This window comes from Rhagoletis pomonella, unplaced genomic scaffold (assembly GCF_013731165.1).
Source record: "Rhagoletis pomonella isolate Grant_MI unplaced genomic scaffold, Rhpom_1.0 Rhpom_scaffold_00008, whole genome shotgun sequence".
NCBI lineage: Eukaryota > Metazoa > Arthropoda > Insecta > Diptera > Tephritidae > Rhagoletis > Rhagoletis pomonella.
This window is the reverse complement of record NW_023458562.1, coordinates 36,035,813-36,051,991: the sequence shown is the minus strand read 5'-3', so window position 1 is coordinate 36,051,991 and position 16,179 is coordinate 36,035,813. Positions and strand designations below refer to the sequence as shown.

The following is a 16,179-nucleotide window of genomic DNA, read 5'->3' as shown; positions in this document are numbered from 1 at the left end:
CAATCATTTTCGTATTGGGTAGCTTCAAAACGTAGTACTTATTTATTTAAATATCTATATTATTTTGATTAAAGTGTCAAGTATTTTTTGGAACCGTTTGAAAATGCAAGGTTTTGTACCAATCAGGCAGAATTCACGGGAATCGAGAAATCACTTATGAAATGCTTAAGACAACAAGTAATTTTTAGCAAAAAAAAAACCGACTTCAACTCTCATATAAAAAAAAAATATATAAATATATCTCATGATCCGCTGATCGGATCTTAACCAGATTAGTATGGGACCACCTCTGAGACACTACCTTTCCGATGCAAAATCGATCGAAATCGGTTGACGTGGTCCAAAGTTATGCGGTAACATACATAACAAAAAAAAAAATATTCCGACGAACTGATAACCTCCTCCTTTTTTGGAAGTCGGTTAAAAAAGGAAAAGTTTTCTACAAAGGAGACCGAAACGCAAAAACACTTGAGTACGGCATGGTGAAGCCGATTTATCGCAATCAAAGCCAGACATCTCTATCTGGCGGCGTGTGAAAAGTGTAGATTTATAACATCTCAAAATATTCCTGGCGATGCCTTCCGACGACAATTATTGCGTCTAAAAAGGATCATTGAGAAAAACTGTTAAAATTGGTGAATAGACATACCAAGTTGACTTCACGCCATAATAACCGGTTTTTAACCAGTGGTTAGGCGCGACTGCTAACACCGGGCGCCTAAATTCGTGCTATGTACTGCTGCATGTGCAAAAATTTATGCAATTTATGAAATTTTTGCATATGCACTTCTCAACTGATAGTAATTGAACTTTCTTAAGTTTCAATTAGATGGCACTTCAAAGTATGCTCGGCCTAGTCTGATGCATCCTCCGGACACTGCTTCCGGAGTATTTTGCGGACTCTGCATGGCTTACAACCATTCAGAGGTGGTAATAGTTGATTACCATTGGCCACAGTGCCTACCCACTACTTTTTGGTCCAATAAATATTTTTTTATATACATACATGCAAACAAACCGGTCTCCCCTCTCACTGAGCTATTCAACCAGTGAAAAAACTACTTGGACAGCCAGAAAAGAAATGTGCCCCTGTGGTATTCACCAGAAATAGCTGCCTACTATTACTATTAATTCGGGTCGTTGCAGCAGACTCTTTGGCATGAAATTGAATCACCTTTAGAGATGAGTACTCCTTCAAGGATGATACCCGCAAATTGGCCAAAAGTCATAGATTTTGATGGCGCTTTTATTATGTTTACAAAAAATGCTTCAAGACTAATGACGTTCTAAAGAAAAATGTTGCCTTTTCAGTGCCCTCTACGCACAAATACTAAGGAGAGGGCAATAAAAAGGGAACATTTTTTGTAGAAATGACAACGCCATAAGTTTAACACTCAATGTATCTTTACGCCCGCCTCGATGATTTTTATGAGACGTTTGTTTATGGCAGTATTACACCCAAGAGATTGGACAATAGACGAGAGCATTGCCGAAAAATAAGCCGAGATGTGAATCTATTGAGGTATTCACAACGGTGTCGTTATGAATTTTTGCAGTGTTCAAAAATAGTTGGTTGTGGTTACAAGTTCTCTGAACATTTATTTAAGCTTTTAAAGTTTACGACATACAACAATACGACACCATTGTGAATCCCTCATATGTAATTTCCCGGCCCTTAGTACATCCCTCTCGTACTCATCTCTTTAGTATCTCTCTAATCTGATTCTGAAATTGATCTATGAAACCTGATGAAATTTATTCAAAGTTTTATCTGATTTTGATGGAAAAGCGTTAAGTTTAGAGAGGAAACTCGCCGTGAGTAGGGTTATAAGATAACATAGGTACATCGTTTTTTCAGAAAGGGGATTTTTTTTTTCACTTGAATATAAAACACACAATGGTTGTTATACGAGTACACCTTCCGTTGGAAATTTTCAATATTATTTTATTTGTTTAAGTTGGCACTCATATCAAGCTGAAATAAAGATCATTTCTTTTCGCTGCCTCATACTATACATATATGATTGCGTTAGTACATATCTTCATATACTATAGAACTTTGGCTTAGATCCATATTTCAGCTCATTTCGTTTGCAACAATAGATATATGTAGTTAGTGATACTTTTCTGTACGTTTACTCATTTTCAAATTTCCGTTTATTTCAAATCGTTTTCTCAACTTTTTCTGTATACTAAATACGATTTTGATTTGTATTTGCATTTTAGACTCGCAGATTTTGCGTGCAAATCGAAATTTTCGAATTTTCTTCCCAGCGACTTCAGCATAATCAATACACAAATATAGCACAAACACACAGAAAAAATCCGAAAATCCGTGAAAGCTGTGAAAAAGGACGACCGACGCAGCATTCGTTGCGCTAAGCGCTTCAATAATCACTTTGTTCCATACAACACAAACCCCATGTAGAGCCTTAACGCCGGCAATAAAACCGCACTCGCACACTCATTTACTTTAAGTTAATCCGCTAAATCGCTTTTGTGTATTTGTATGGCATTATGTTTGCTTTTTTTGTTTTGTGAGTTGGTGGGATATTTATTTGGCGCGTTACGACGTAAATGCTGCTGCTTATCCAAGCAATACCCACTTAGTACTGCCTTAATACCTAAGTCCCAGCTTTGATTGTTCGTGCACTCTATGCTTCTGCTTCTTTTTTGTGTTTCTTAACGTTGTGTTGTTGTCTTCTTCTGCGAGTATATCCACAGTTCGGAGTTCTGAGTTGCAGACTCAGGTAGTGTTGAGTGGTGGGTACTTCATAGGCGTGCACTATACCATGTAGAGCGATATGAGAATGTGCACTCTTCCGTCGTCTCGTCGAATATGACAAAGACACGTCAAAGTATACGAAAGAACTAAAGTGAAATTTCTGAACATTCACGCTATGCAAGAGCATACGTCCGTCCTTGCGTCCCCAAGAATTTTATATGCCAACCACAAACGCACACACAAAAACATTTGTAGACAGCCGTAAATGTTCTCAGCCATTAATACCAAAAGCAACCTATACATTGCTGTGCAGTTCGTGCACATGTTTATATAGTTATGTATGTATGTGCATATAGTGTGTACTCGGTTGTGTGTGTGTAGTGTGTATGGGGTATATTCAGAAACAGCAACACCACTAACGGTAAAAACACAAACAATGGCAGCAAGCGAGTGACACCAACACCGAGACCAAGAAAATTCCCGTTGCCATCATCGTCGTCAACGATACGGGTACTCGTACCAACACCACTCACAACTTACAATGCGCAACTCAAAACTCAGCACTCACCACACGCCAGCACTGACACTGAGCACCGACTAAGCAACCAACCAGCCAACCAACACTACAACCATTACGACCCGACGCGCCATAGACGTTTTCTGTACCACTATATAGACCACCGTCACGCTTGCTGTTCGAAGCTGAACTGTCTGTGCGCTCAGCTTGGTAACCTGGTGCTCGCACTCGTACCAACGAGCGTTTCGAGGAATCACTTATAACCATATTGAACGACAATGACGATTACGACAACGATGACGGCAGCGGTGGCGAAGGCAGCAACAGAACAGGACGCAGACCAACAAAAAAAAAAAGCGAGAGCATAGTGAAGTTAATCCCCAAAGAGGCAAAAACAGACACCTTGACTAGCTGGCTCAGTGACGGTCTGTCTGGCTGGCGGGAAGACGCTATATTAAAAGGACGAGCTGTCGGGACGGAAGTTGCTTGCTCAGTCCAACCATTCAACTGTATAAATGGGGATGCATGCCTGTAAGCTGTGAGTGTGTATCTATGTGTGCAACAGGAAGTGTTGCATATCTTCACAAATTCTTTCTTAGTCACTGTTTATCGGTGTGTGATGTGATGCTTGACTTACTCACTCATCTACACACACACACACATATATACAGTCATAAAGTGTATCATAGTGTAAATACAGTGAGCGCTACATAATGCAGCTTTGAGTTGGTAATAAGCATAAACGGCATTAAACCGACACCGGAACAGCAGGATAACATCCTCATCATTGTCGCTGTGACGTTGACGTCGCTGCTGTTTTTATTGCTGACACGCGTGTATTTGTGTGTTTAACAGCAAAGCGTTTTGTCCTCGCACTTTAGTTTTTATAACAGTGGTTTAAAGAACTATTATTATAAGTGAAAAATTTCAACATTCAATGAGTTTGAGTTATATGTACTCGTATACGCGTTCACATAATATATTCCACTTCCGAATTATTCGACGCCAAATTTCACTTACCTTTTTGTAAACAAATTCCTCATTATTCGAGTTGAGATGAACTGAAACTTTTAATGCATTTTTAAACATTTACTGTGCGCAAAAGTAAAATCCTTGTAATAGTTAACTTTCACAATTCTGAGATAGTTTATTAACACCTTACGGAACAGATATAATTCTCTAGAAACGGAAACAGCCTAACTATATCGAAACTTTAACAGCGGCTGGAAGAGGTGCAACGCTAATATCGAGCAACAGTCTCCTAGGGACTTCTTATGACAGCCTGTGGACTATTCTTGGACAGATGAGTTTATATGTCGTTGAGTTAGAGGAACTTTATTTACCGGTAACAAAATTTTTGTTACCAACAAAATCCTTCTGTTCGGTAGTCGACCGCGTGGAGTCATCACAGCATTGTCTTCACAGCTACGCCACCAAGCAGCTGTCCGGAGTGGACATCAGCTGCCTGCGAAATATTATTTTTAGCACCCAACGCTTTGCCTACCAACTTCATATGGATTACTTGCAGTTGCCGGTCCAGAAAAATCGAATAAGTGGTAGCACAATGAACATAATAAAATGTCTAAGTAAGCGCCTGATGGGGTCAAAAATTATAGTTGCTTCTCCATAAACATATTTAATTGAAGTCAACGGTTCGCAAATAAGTAAAAAAACATCGTAAATTTCAAAGGGAAAGGCTTTCAAAAAAGACACGAAAGCAAGATCGAACGAAGAAACGTATTCTGGCAGCTTTAAAGTGAAATTCGTTAAATTTGGAAAAGTATCTATAGTGGGCGATATTTTTTTTTAATTATCGATAGTCGCCTATTTTGAAAGAGAGAAATCTTATTGGGGCGTATTCATAGTCAAAATTAAGTTGGTACTTCAAATTGGTGGTAACTTTATTGATCCATCCAATATTATGTCAAAAAGCTACAACTAACTTTAAGTATCAACTTCATTTTGACTACGAATACGCCCCCATTGCGTCAAATATAGTTTTTTAAAGGCCATAATTAGCTACCTCAACAATGAAAGTATGATTTAAAAAAACTAAACATATTTACGTATTCTGCTTTCTAAAGCCAATCGTTTTTATTTAAGGAACATAGCATGCCAATATTTTTAGGTTTTAGGTTCGTTTACTAATAAAGCAGCTTTACTGTAAATTCGTTCCGATTCTACTGATGACGTTAGGACAACATAGTTGCCATATATTCTTTTATATAAATGTATTGCCGCTTTGCACAATGCCCGTTCACCATTTTTGTGTCTTATGGCGTTTTCTTTTCCCGAAAAAAATTTGAGCTTATATGGCAACATTATCACAGTGCAACATTTTAAAAAAAGAGCACACAATATGCATGTGAAGATGCTGAGAACAGAACAAGAAAACTTGACAGCCCTGGCGCAGGGCAGAATAAATGCAATATTAATTTGAGAGAATAAAATGCTATTAAATTTGGAAAATTTTCAATAGTGAAAAAAAAACCATAGATAGTATCGATAGTGCCATCGATAGTTTGCTATCACTAATACACAGACGCAAGGATATCATCACTAATGACGGTGACTATGTATATACGAGTATCTTACTGAAAACATTGCGTACAATAAATATTATTATATATATGAATGTGCAAAAACGGATTTCTTTTGAATCAGACTGTAAAGTTTTTGCGTTCACATTGTCGCTTGACTGTTTGTACAAATAAGACCCCTCTTTCTACTCTGGACTCTACTGTTGTCAACAGTTCGCTGCGGAGAGAGGCGAAGGTGCACATCGGATTACTATACTTAATACTTAGATCGTGGAGAATCATTTTGTTCAATTCTTGTTGAATACACGAAATATTTAACAGACTTGTCATTGTCTTAGCGGAAAGGTTATGTAAGCATTTTCTAAAGCATGAGTATCCTCAAATTTCTCAAGTTATTTTAATTTCAGCAAAATATATTTAAAGTCACTGTAGCTAGCCGCCTAGCTATTTGTTCGAGGATGCGTTGCGCCAAGGGTTGTATTATACTTCTTTTGAGTAAGCCACCGAGTGCAAATATGTACGCACTCACCTCTCTCCCTCTCGCTCGCCTACACTTGAATAGATGCTAGACACGGAGCTAGTGTTCCGAATTCTCAGAGCACGCAAAACGGAAACATTTATTCTCAGTTCAGCTGAGTGTTTAGCTGAAGAAATTACTACCAACAACATCCCCATAAATAGAACAGTCCAAACGGATGCATTGAGAGACATCAGCCAACAATACGAATAAGACTGCAAATGTAAGCGCTTTCTAAATAGAAAACCAAAAGATGCAATTGCAATCATTAAGTTGGCTAAACATACAGAAATTCATTACTAGCAGGTATAAATTAAGTATTTTAGTAGAAAAAACTTAAAACCATAAATGGTATGCATATCACCAACATTGACTTGAGCTCCATGCCAGTTGGACCAAACGAAGACAAGTGCATCAATGCTCACATCAAACACAAGTGTACTCGCTCTCGTGCACCAATCGCCCAACGAACCCACATGAAATGGCAATAGAGAGAAATGGCCGAAAAGTGAAGCCGTGTTGCTGCAGCAGCGAAAATAAATGCATCCCCAGGCTGCCGAATTTGGTAATCGTATATAAAAATGTATCATTGGTACATAAGGAATAACTTACAGTAGTGCGCCTCTTGTCACTACTACAGTACACAACAACCGAAGTGAACATCAACTACACTAATGCAATTACAACTACAACTACATTGAACAACAACAATTACAACGACAGCGATGACTCTAACGATGACAACTAAGCCAGCTACACCAACTGCGTCGAGAACTGCACTTGGCCTCTGTGTACCTCGAGGTGAAGTGGAGTACATGTATCTACTAAGTAGTACATATTTAGATACGTACTCGTACATATTTATGTATGTATGTAAGTACAAATGCATATGAAACATGAAACTGATGGCCGCAATAAAATCAAACCAATATCCTTTAGTGGACACACGACTGACTTTTCGCATTCGTAACAATCTGCCATTGTGGTTTTTATGCCACAAAGAGGAGTGCGAGAGTAGGTATTTAAGTGAGTGGGGTTGGGCGCAAACAATTTTTTTTTTTTATAATGTTGTAGTATGCGAACGGGGTGGTGTGTAGGTGGTGAAAACAAATACAGCTAGTCGTGCAATGTACACATGTTAGTATGTATGCCAATATGTATGGGCACACAGCAGTTGGCAGGTATGCATTGCAATTTGCTCCGAGTTAAAATTACTTAAGATTTGCATATACTGGCACTTAGTTAGTACTCGCACCATTTGACCGGAGCGCACAGTATACGGGTGAGGCGATGATACATGCAATTTGCGTGAGCAGAGTTGCCAACAACATACAAATGCAAGAAGTGATATAAATAGCGTAGAAGGTTACTTGATTTTTTGACGTTAAAGAACAATTGTAGAAAAAAAATTTATTTTGAAATTAAGACAATGTACTACGTTTAACCCATTTTCATAATTGATTGCCAGATAGGGATCATTTGACATGTATGTAGATTAAGTTTGGTTTACTAAAATAGGAAAATAAAAATAGAAATGAAAATTTAAATTTTATGTTATTTTTAAAATTATAGTTTTTAATTTAAAAATATAAGTTTTTTGTTACTAAAATTAATTTTAAAAATTAGGTTAAATGACCTCGGTCCGTCTTTCAAGGTATGTATGTATACCGTTATTCCAGGCCGTCAAGTGTTAATAGGTAAATTTTTATAAATGAAAATTTATTTTTTTAAATAAGTAAACAATTTTTTATTTCAAATAATAACTTGTTTATTACTAAAATTTTATTTTAAAAGAGTTGGGTCAGAGATACCTGCGCGTTTTGAAGGTATGTCGATTTGTCAGTCTATAGTGTTAAAAGCTGTGAAAATATAGCTATTTCAACTGCTACATGAGCTGTTATTTTGAATGCTAATACAAAAACGAGAGCGAATATGACAGCGAAAACGAGTAAGAATATCAATACGAGAACGGATGCTATAGTTATCGATACATACACGCTTATAAAAATATCGATTCTAATTTCAATAAAATTTTGAAATAATACACCCATGATTTTATCGATAAAAAAACGACGATAAATAAATCGATCAGAATATCGAAATTGTTATCGATCGCAGTATTGTTATTTTCGATATAAATATTGATAAATATATGTGCATTTGATACCAATAAATATATCGAAATCGATAACAATCTTGATGAATATATCGATGAGTTAATAGAACAAGTATTGTTTCGTTGAAAATCAGCGCGAGTTTCAGAATTTCCTGCGGACTTGATGCACTTAAAGTCTGACTCATGGCGCGCAAGAAATCTCATCCCTCTATGCTGCCACTAAGTCAGCGCCGGTCCACAGTTCTCAAAGAGCAGAGATGTCGTGCTTGTATAAGCTGGCTGAGTTCTCGTTGGCGCAGAAAGCCAGTTTATTTCGGCAAACGTACGACAACGAGTAGGACCAGAAAACACTCATTGTAAGCCGGGCAGCGAACCCACCAGAACAGACTTTCGATTCTAGGTTAGAGGCACTAGATTCTGGGTTTTTCGAGGCAGCCATCTTCTTAGTCCAGTCACAGTTTTCAAAGAGAATGCTTTTCGACCGTTTTAACCACATACTTCACATCTTCAAGCAGCAATGGGATTGTTGCCAATAATTTTCAGCAAGTCTTGAAGCGGCTCTACGAAATCACTCCGCCCTGACTGTCGACTTCCTTTTTAATACCTTAACTACCCGGACGTGAGTGAATACTGCTACTAGCCGACTTGGTACAGTAGAGACTGTTGTTTTGTCCGTGCGAATTATGTCGGACTTGACATATCTGTCATGGAAGTAAGAATAAATATTCCAGAAGTTGCTGTATGAGTTGTGGGAGATTTGCTAGCAAAACGCGTATGAAGAATACCCGTACAAAAGCCACTTAAAGCCACTTTATTTTTTATGAATAAAAGTGTTAATGTCTTGTTTTGTTACGATAAAAAATTATTTATTCTTTTTTTCTATAAATAAATATGTACATATCGAGCCCTAACCGCCAAAATAAGTTAAGCGACATTTTTTTAGAAATTTTATTTTTATGCAGAAATGCATCTAGATGCTCTAGGAATATTTCTGCATCAAAAAGAAAATTTTGAAAAAAATGTCGCTTACGTTATTTTGGCGGTTAGGGCGCGATATATTTATTCAACAAACTGTGTGCCTGTTCTCAAAAACACTAGGAAATAGATGCAGTTTGTTTCTTTTGATCCTTTTTCAAATTTACAAATAGTTTGTCTTAAAATCCAACCCATGCGATTGAGAAAAGTTTAAAAAATAGTTGACGCTATATTATCATTAAAATTCTAATAATTATTTGTACTATTTCAAAACAAAAATGGTCTATGGCCGTAGACCCGGTGGCTGTTGGTGCAACAATATATCACGTGACTATCGGAGGGTTAAAGAACTTACATGGATACCCATTATGGTAGGAATTAAGGGGTTCTCTGAAGAAAATAATAAATTTTGAGCCCAATTTGTACATAAAATTTCATGTAAGATAATTTATTTGTGACTAAAAGTTTAAACTTTAACATACTGTAAATAAAAATGTTTTATGTGAAACTTTTCCTTTGCAGAAATACACGCGAAGGTTTGCCATGGCTTGCCGAGGGGCGACCGCTATCAGAAAAAAACTGGTTTTATGGTGGTTGGACCAGGAATCGAACCTGGGTCCTACTGGTTGGAAGTACGTAACTCTAAGCCATTTAGATATAAAGATACTATGGGTCCCTTGGTAACTCTTAACTAACACGGCTCGCCGCGATATTTTTTGTACTCTTGTTATTTATAATACGATACTTTTGTAAAGCAAACTGCAAAAGCTAAGTTGTACTACAAAATGCCTACTAATAGGTTACTAAATGTAGAAAAGAAAAACACCAACAAAGTTCGTGCGTATTAAGTGTTTTAACATAAACACTTCCACCCAATTGAATTGCTACAACCGAAGCGGTAAAAAAAATACATGGAAATATGTTAGAAAACCAAATCTGAAAGCAAAAATATTATTTGTCAAATTAGCAACAACTTTAGGGTAGTTGATTTACAATGGCTTCCTCCCAGCTCAAATGAACAAATGTTAAATCAAGCAAATTGTACGCTTGTGGAAAATGTTTGAACTTTTGATTTACTTAAGCGTACGCAAATGACCTTTTCGTGTATCGAATTTCAGCAGTCAGCATTATTTTAAATAAGTAGTTATATATGTATATATGTACATATGTATGTATATATGTATACTTGTAGGTGAGTATTGTGCTTCTTCTTATTCGGCGCTGTAGCCGCCTAAGTGATTTTGGCCGAATTCAACAAAGCACGCCAGTCGTTGAGTAGGTGAGTATTACTAAACTAATATTTATTTATTTTGTTATTTTTGACTTACCCTCTTTTGATTTTTCACACTGCTTCGGCGATGCAATCTTCTTTGCCGATATGGAACGAAGGGTGGTGTTTATGGGCTGTCAGTTGGTGAGGAAAGAAAAACAGAACAATTATTATCAAGAAAAATTAAAAAATATAGAAAGTGTGTATGTACATACATATATATGTAGGTTCATATTAGGGTATTCCTTAAAAATATCAAAATCGTGGGGCACCCCTTTAGTTTGCTTCAAGCACCAAGTAAATACATATACGAATATTTCAAAATTAAAAAGGTAAGGGCCGCTATCAAGTATTTTTCAAGCGGATATGTACGCTATGCCGAGACTAACTTACTTAGAAAATACGGTAATTTTACCCTTTAGCGACAGTCAGGCTTAAATAAAAGCTTATCTGTTGAGTTTGAGTTCTCTATTATCTTAGGGTGTATTAAGGGAAAGTGAACGTCTTGCTGAGCACCATGGTTTCTGACGAGTTTAGGCTATAGGTCACAAGGGAATTGAGGCGTCTGAGGTAGCGAAAAGTTTAGCCAGAGTGGCAGCGGTCTTAACTTTCACATGGCCTTCGCAGTAGTAGGTCACAATGAGGGAAGAGCGAAGAAAAGATATAACATGCATGCCTTCATCAGATAAAAAGCGTATTGGGGGGAACAACCTGAAGAAATACATACAAATACAATCTGCATAACTAAGGGATCTAAATAGTCAAAAGATGCCTGTCGCTTTTGCGAGTCAGAGAGAGATTCCATTGCACCGTTTCAAGAAGATAAGAGAGAAAACTTTTAGCGCAACGTGAACAAAGGATGAGCAGATACACTTCCTAACCCCAATTGCTCTTCTTTTTGTCTTAGCCGATGAGCTGGCAAAACAGAGCACTGTTGAGGAACTGTCGCCGAGCAAGGAAAAAATGGTGATGCGTATCCAAAGCCGGGCTGATTTGAAAGAGCTATTGTCCCGCTATTACAAGGGTATTTTTATTTATTGTACGTAACGTTTTGTTACGAGATATAAGGATTTATATGAAAGGAGCTCGAGCAAATATATGAAGTTCAGATATCTGTTGCAAACAAAGCCATGTATTTATAGGAATTTGTTTAATGGCAATCTACGTTAATCATGATTACCTTTAAAATATATACACAATTTAGACATATCGTTCAGAATTAATGGGTGTGTAGCTCAGACCCCGTACACATTTAAAACCGCGATTTTCCAAATCGTTTTCACACTTCTGAAATGCAACCGATTTCGTTTTAAAAGCCGCATGATCTAAGCAAAGATAACAAACACTGTGGGTAATATGGAGAAAAATAAAAAAATTCTACACAGAAAATTGTGGTTTTTGGTTAATTTTGGAACACGTTCCCGCCACTAAAAATGCTTCTATTTCAAAATATTTTGTATATCAAATCAGTCAGGAAATTAACTTTAACTAACCGCATGACCCAGAAAGCTTACTATGAAGAATTGATAAGCTTTTACTTCTATGTGAACTTTGTTACTTTTGTTCAACTCGGAATTTATGACCTCAAAAGAGTCCAAAATGAGTCAGTCTGGTTGACTGCTCTCAAAATCATGTTTATAACGAATGAAAGACTCGATTTAGGGAAATTTGTTAACTACTACATAGAATGAAGTGCCATAGCATAACTGGGGCGGTTCAGGAAATTAAACAAACAAAAATTTGACCGCCTCATATCTCTTACAGGCAGCATGTTTATCCTAGCCGAGAAAAAAAGTAAGCGAAATTTTTTTTTCGAATTTTGAATTATTTTCGCCTTTCTCCGATGTCATTATCCGAACTGTAGTCTTTAGACATTCTCTAATCGCATCTCTCTTCCGTTTTTCAATATATAGACACTCTGACGTTGGGAAATGTACTTTGAATGTGTTAGCAATATAAAAGTATTACATACATATACGTTTAGAGCTAAAACTGTCGCACCCGTTTCTAAGGATTTGTCGCTTTAAACAAAAATCTTGCCACAATAAATGATTATTAACACCTTGCACTACATATTTTTAATAAACATTTGCTTGAAATAAATGATCAACTTCTTCTTCTACTTAAACTAATAACATTTTTCATATGTTTTTACAATGTGTTGTATTCGAAACCATTTTATCTAAAAAAAAGTTTGCTACCGCAAAATAATAACAAAGAACTTATACTCACAAATCGATCGGAACGCTCTCCACATGGCAAACGTGCAACTGCAACATCCGGGCTATCTTCGGGTGGTGGTGGTTGTGGTACCCAGTTATATCCACGCCTAGAAATCGGTACACCAAAACGATCATGATGCGATGCTTGTTGTCTGAAATTGACATTTGTGTACATGCAATGTTGTTGCTTTTGCTTTATGTATGGGTGCAGGGTGGCGGTACTGTTACATACATATGTATTTTGTGTGCATGTGGTGTGCATATGAGCAAGAAGAAAAAAATTACAAATGTGCTTGGTGTTGCTCTATTTTAACTCATGCTCGGAAATTGGTAGCTGTTAGCTAGTAGATTACTTATAAATTTAGTTATACATATGTATGCTAATATGTTGAAATAGTTCGTCTAAATAATTACAAAATAAGTTGAAAGCGAATAAATTAACAGCTCCAAATAATCTCATATGCAAATACATACTGTGAGCGATAAATAGTAACTATTGTCTATTGCAAACAGCAGAGGAAAATTAGTTACACATGTGCTTTTTATTTGTTTTTTTTTCAGTTTCGTACTCTTTGTGTGTGAGTTTGTGTTGCATTATCTTTCATATATATATATATTTTTTTTTTGCAGTAAATTATAGAATAATTGCATTCAGTGTATAAAATATTTTCACACTTGCACAATTGTTTACTTAAGAGCTTAGCACAGAAATTAAAAAAATGGAGCAAGCAGAAAAAATAGAGATTTCATTATTTACCGTAGGCTTTCGTAGCAGTCCAAGCAAACAACAGCGTATTCACCATTTTCCAACAAAAGACCATCGCCATTTTTACGATTTTTCACAAATGGAAACTCATTAACTGGTAGCGCGCGCACACGTTTTCGGTAAGTCGTTATGCCACACAGGTGACATATATAATCGTGCCAATTATATTTGCGTTCGGTTGGCGCTATAGCAGGCGTTTGAGCTTCATACCTACCAGAGTGGGAGTTAAAAAAAAAAAGAAAAGCAAACAAACAAAGTTAAACATTGTAAAAGTGCAGCGTTATCTTAAGTAAATTGTACTTATGTATAAGTATATATCGTCGTGTAAAGTACAAAACCGCGTAACTGACATTGTTTGACAAAAATTGGTTTTGCTCACCGAAGCTCTTGGCTCAAGCCTTATTCATTCGTCCCGAAATATACTAGTCAGAAATGCGATTCCTTTATAAAAGAGGGAACGATTTTGAAATATGAGTATTTTTACTCTCTACAAAATAATTAATGCAACCTCACATACGCGATTTTGCATTATCTTAATACGCGGTTTTGCATTTTGTTGATATGCGTTTTTGTACTTGAAACGACGATATGTAAAAAGATTTGTAAAAGAAGTGGAATAAATAGCATTTAAAAACTTACTTGCGCCACTGATTCAACATCGAATGATAGCAGAATGTACAAACGAGCGCTGAGTAATCCTTGCGCAGTTGCTCAGCATTTGGCAGCGAATTGTGCTTGAGGAGATGAGGAAAATATGGTCGCGAGCCCTGTGGAAGAAAAATAGAAGTTTTTATTAATACTACTTGGCAATCCCCAATGCGCTGTCCAACGTCTATTAAGCAAATTCTTTAAGTTTTTTCTTAAGATGTATTAAAATTCAAGTTTCTTTTAAAAATGCAAAACCTCTATGTTGATATCAGAGCATTAATGATTACTTAAGAAATTCTAGTGTTTGAGAATGAATCGGACATAGCCAAGATGCCTATCGAAATATAAACAGAAATTTGAATATGTATATTTTTTTTTATAGTGGAGTTTCGAAACATTGAAATCGCATAATGTTAGCAACCCCATTCTAGCAAAGTCACAAAACTCAGTGCATGATTTCTACCATGCTACAACAAATATTTTAAATTTTTGTGTATTTCTTTCTTACTTAATATCTAATTTTTGTGGCACATTTTGAGGCGCAATAGAAATCACTATAGTGATTGCTGAATTTTGTGCCATTGTTAAAATAGGGCGGTAAATCTTGTTTTTTTTTTTTTTCTCTATAAAGTTATGCTTAAGTACTTTCGTGAAGTTCAAGCGCGCAATATTTCAATTTCTTACACGATTTTAGATTTACCAGCTTTAGAGCCGTTTTCTCAAGTCACCTGTATATTTAAAGGTTGCATTAAAATTTACGATTGTGTCTAAAGTAATGCAGTTTACTGTTCAGGTCCCCTAGAAATTTGAAGCGCATCCTTTGAAGTGTGAGATATATTCTAAATCAAGATATCGGCTTCTACAGACATCCGAACCCCTGCACTCATATAACCATTAGTTCCGTATAACGTTCGTTTTTGGTTTACAGAGCCTCAGTAAGCTCCCTGCTCGTTCAAAATGATGATCAAAGTGAAAGTTTTCACAGTTAGTAGTTGTCCCATCTTTCTCCTTTACTTTTGAGTGCAGGAAACTCGGAGCAGCTTGTATATTTGAACTTTGTTCCCCAACTGCTGTTTCGGACGTTTTCCTTACGCATCGTATGCTTCCTTACTTTCAGAAATATCAACATGCCCGGAACACAGTATAGATTGCAAGAATATGCTGAAGGCATATCGAGTTACTATAGCCGTCTTTAATGCATTTATTGCAACTTGAAGCGACCATCACGCTTACTGCAGCAATATCAATCTGAAAATAACTTCAGTATGAAATAAATAGTCTATAAGTTGCCCTCAATGAAAGTTGGCGGGAGAAGACATCGGGTTTGACCAGCTAGTCGACGTTAGATTCAAGGTATGCAGTTATTTAAAAAAGGCGTTGTTGTTGTTGTTGTAGCGGCACTACTAAGCCCCGCCTGTTACGGGTCAACTTTTAATCATTATCGTCAAGCTCAACTAACGGTAGGCCCAGGAAACGAGCTGTTTCGATGGGGTCGGACCAAAGGGAGAGGGGTGTTAGTTGAGTCGGATTGAGCTGGCATGTGAAGAGGTGGTTGGTGTCGTGGGGGCACTCATTTGGGATGTTTGGGTCGAGTCTGGACAGGTAGCTGTTTAGGCGGCTACAATATCCAGACCGTAACTGAGCCAGAGTAACGCGGGTCTGTCTAGGTAATTGAAGCTCCGTCTCTTCCACAGGTGGTGATTGGGCTCCGATAACGACATTCTTAGGCCTGGAGTCGAGGTAGGTGGAGACTGACTCCCTATGAATGTCGTTAATCGCTTGTCTGTACGTCATTGGGTCCAGTGGTTGGTCTGTGTGGGTCTGGACTGCGTCCTTGTACACGAATAGGTGCCCCCTGACGTGCCTGGGCGGAGGCTCCTCCT

General features: G+C 37.1%; 1 protein-coding gene across 8 annotated transcripts in view; it reads right to left on the bottom strand.

Moving 5' to 3' along the window:
• The window catches only part of LOC118744756, a 94,994-nt gene that overhangs the window by 57,151 nt on the left and 21,664 nt on the right, over positions 1–16,179 (bottom strand). For all 8 annotated transcript variants that reach the window (XM_036478051.1, XM_036478050.1, XM_036478052.1 and 5 more), the window contains 4 exons: positions 14,288–14,415; positions 13,640–13,858; positions 12,893–13,034; positions 10,719–10,794 (listed from right to left, as the gene is read on the bottom strand). In XM_036478051.1, coding sequence (XP_036333944.1) covers positions 10,719–10,794; positions 12,893–13,034; positions 13,640–13,858; positions 14,288–14,415 — 565 coding nt within the window. The remainder of the gene's footprint in view (positions 1–10,718; positions 10,795–12,892; positions 13,035–13,639; positions 13,859–14,287; positions 14,416–16,179) is intronic.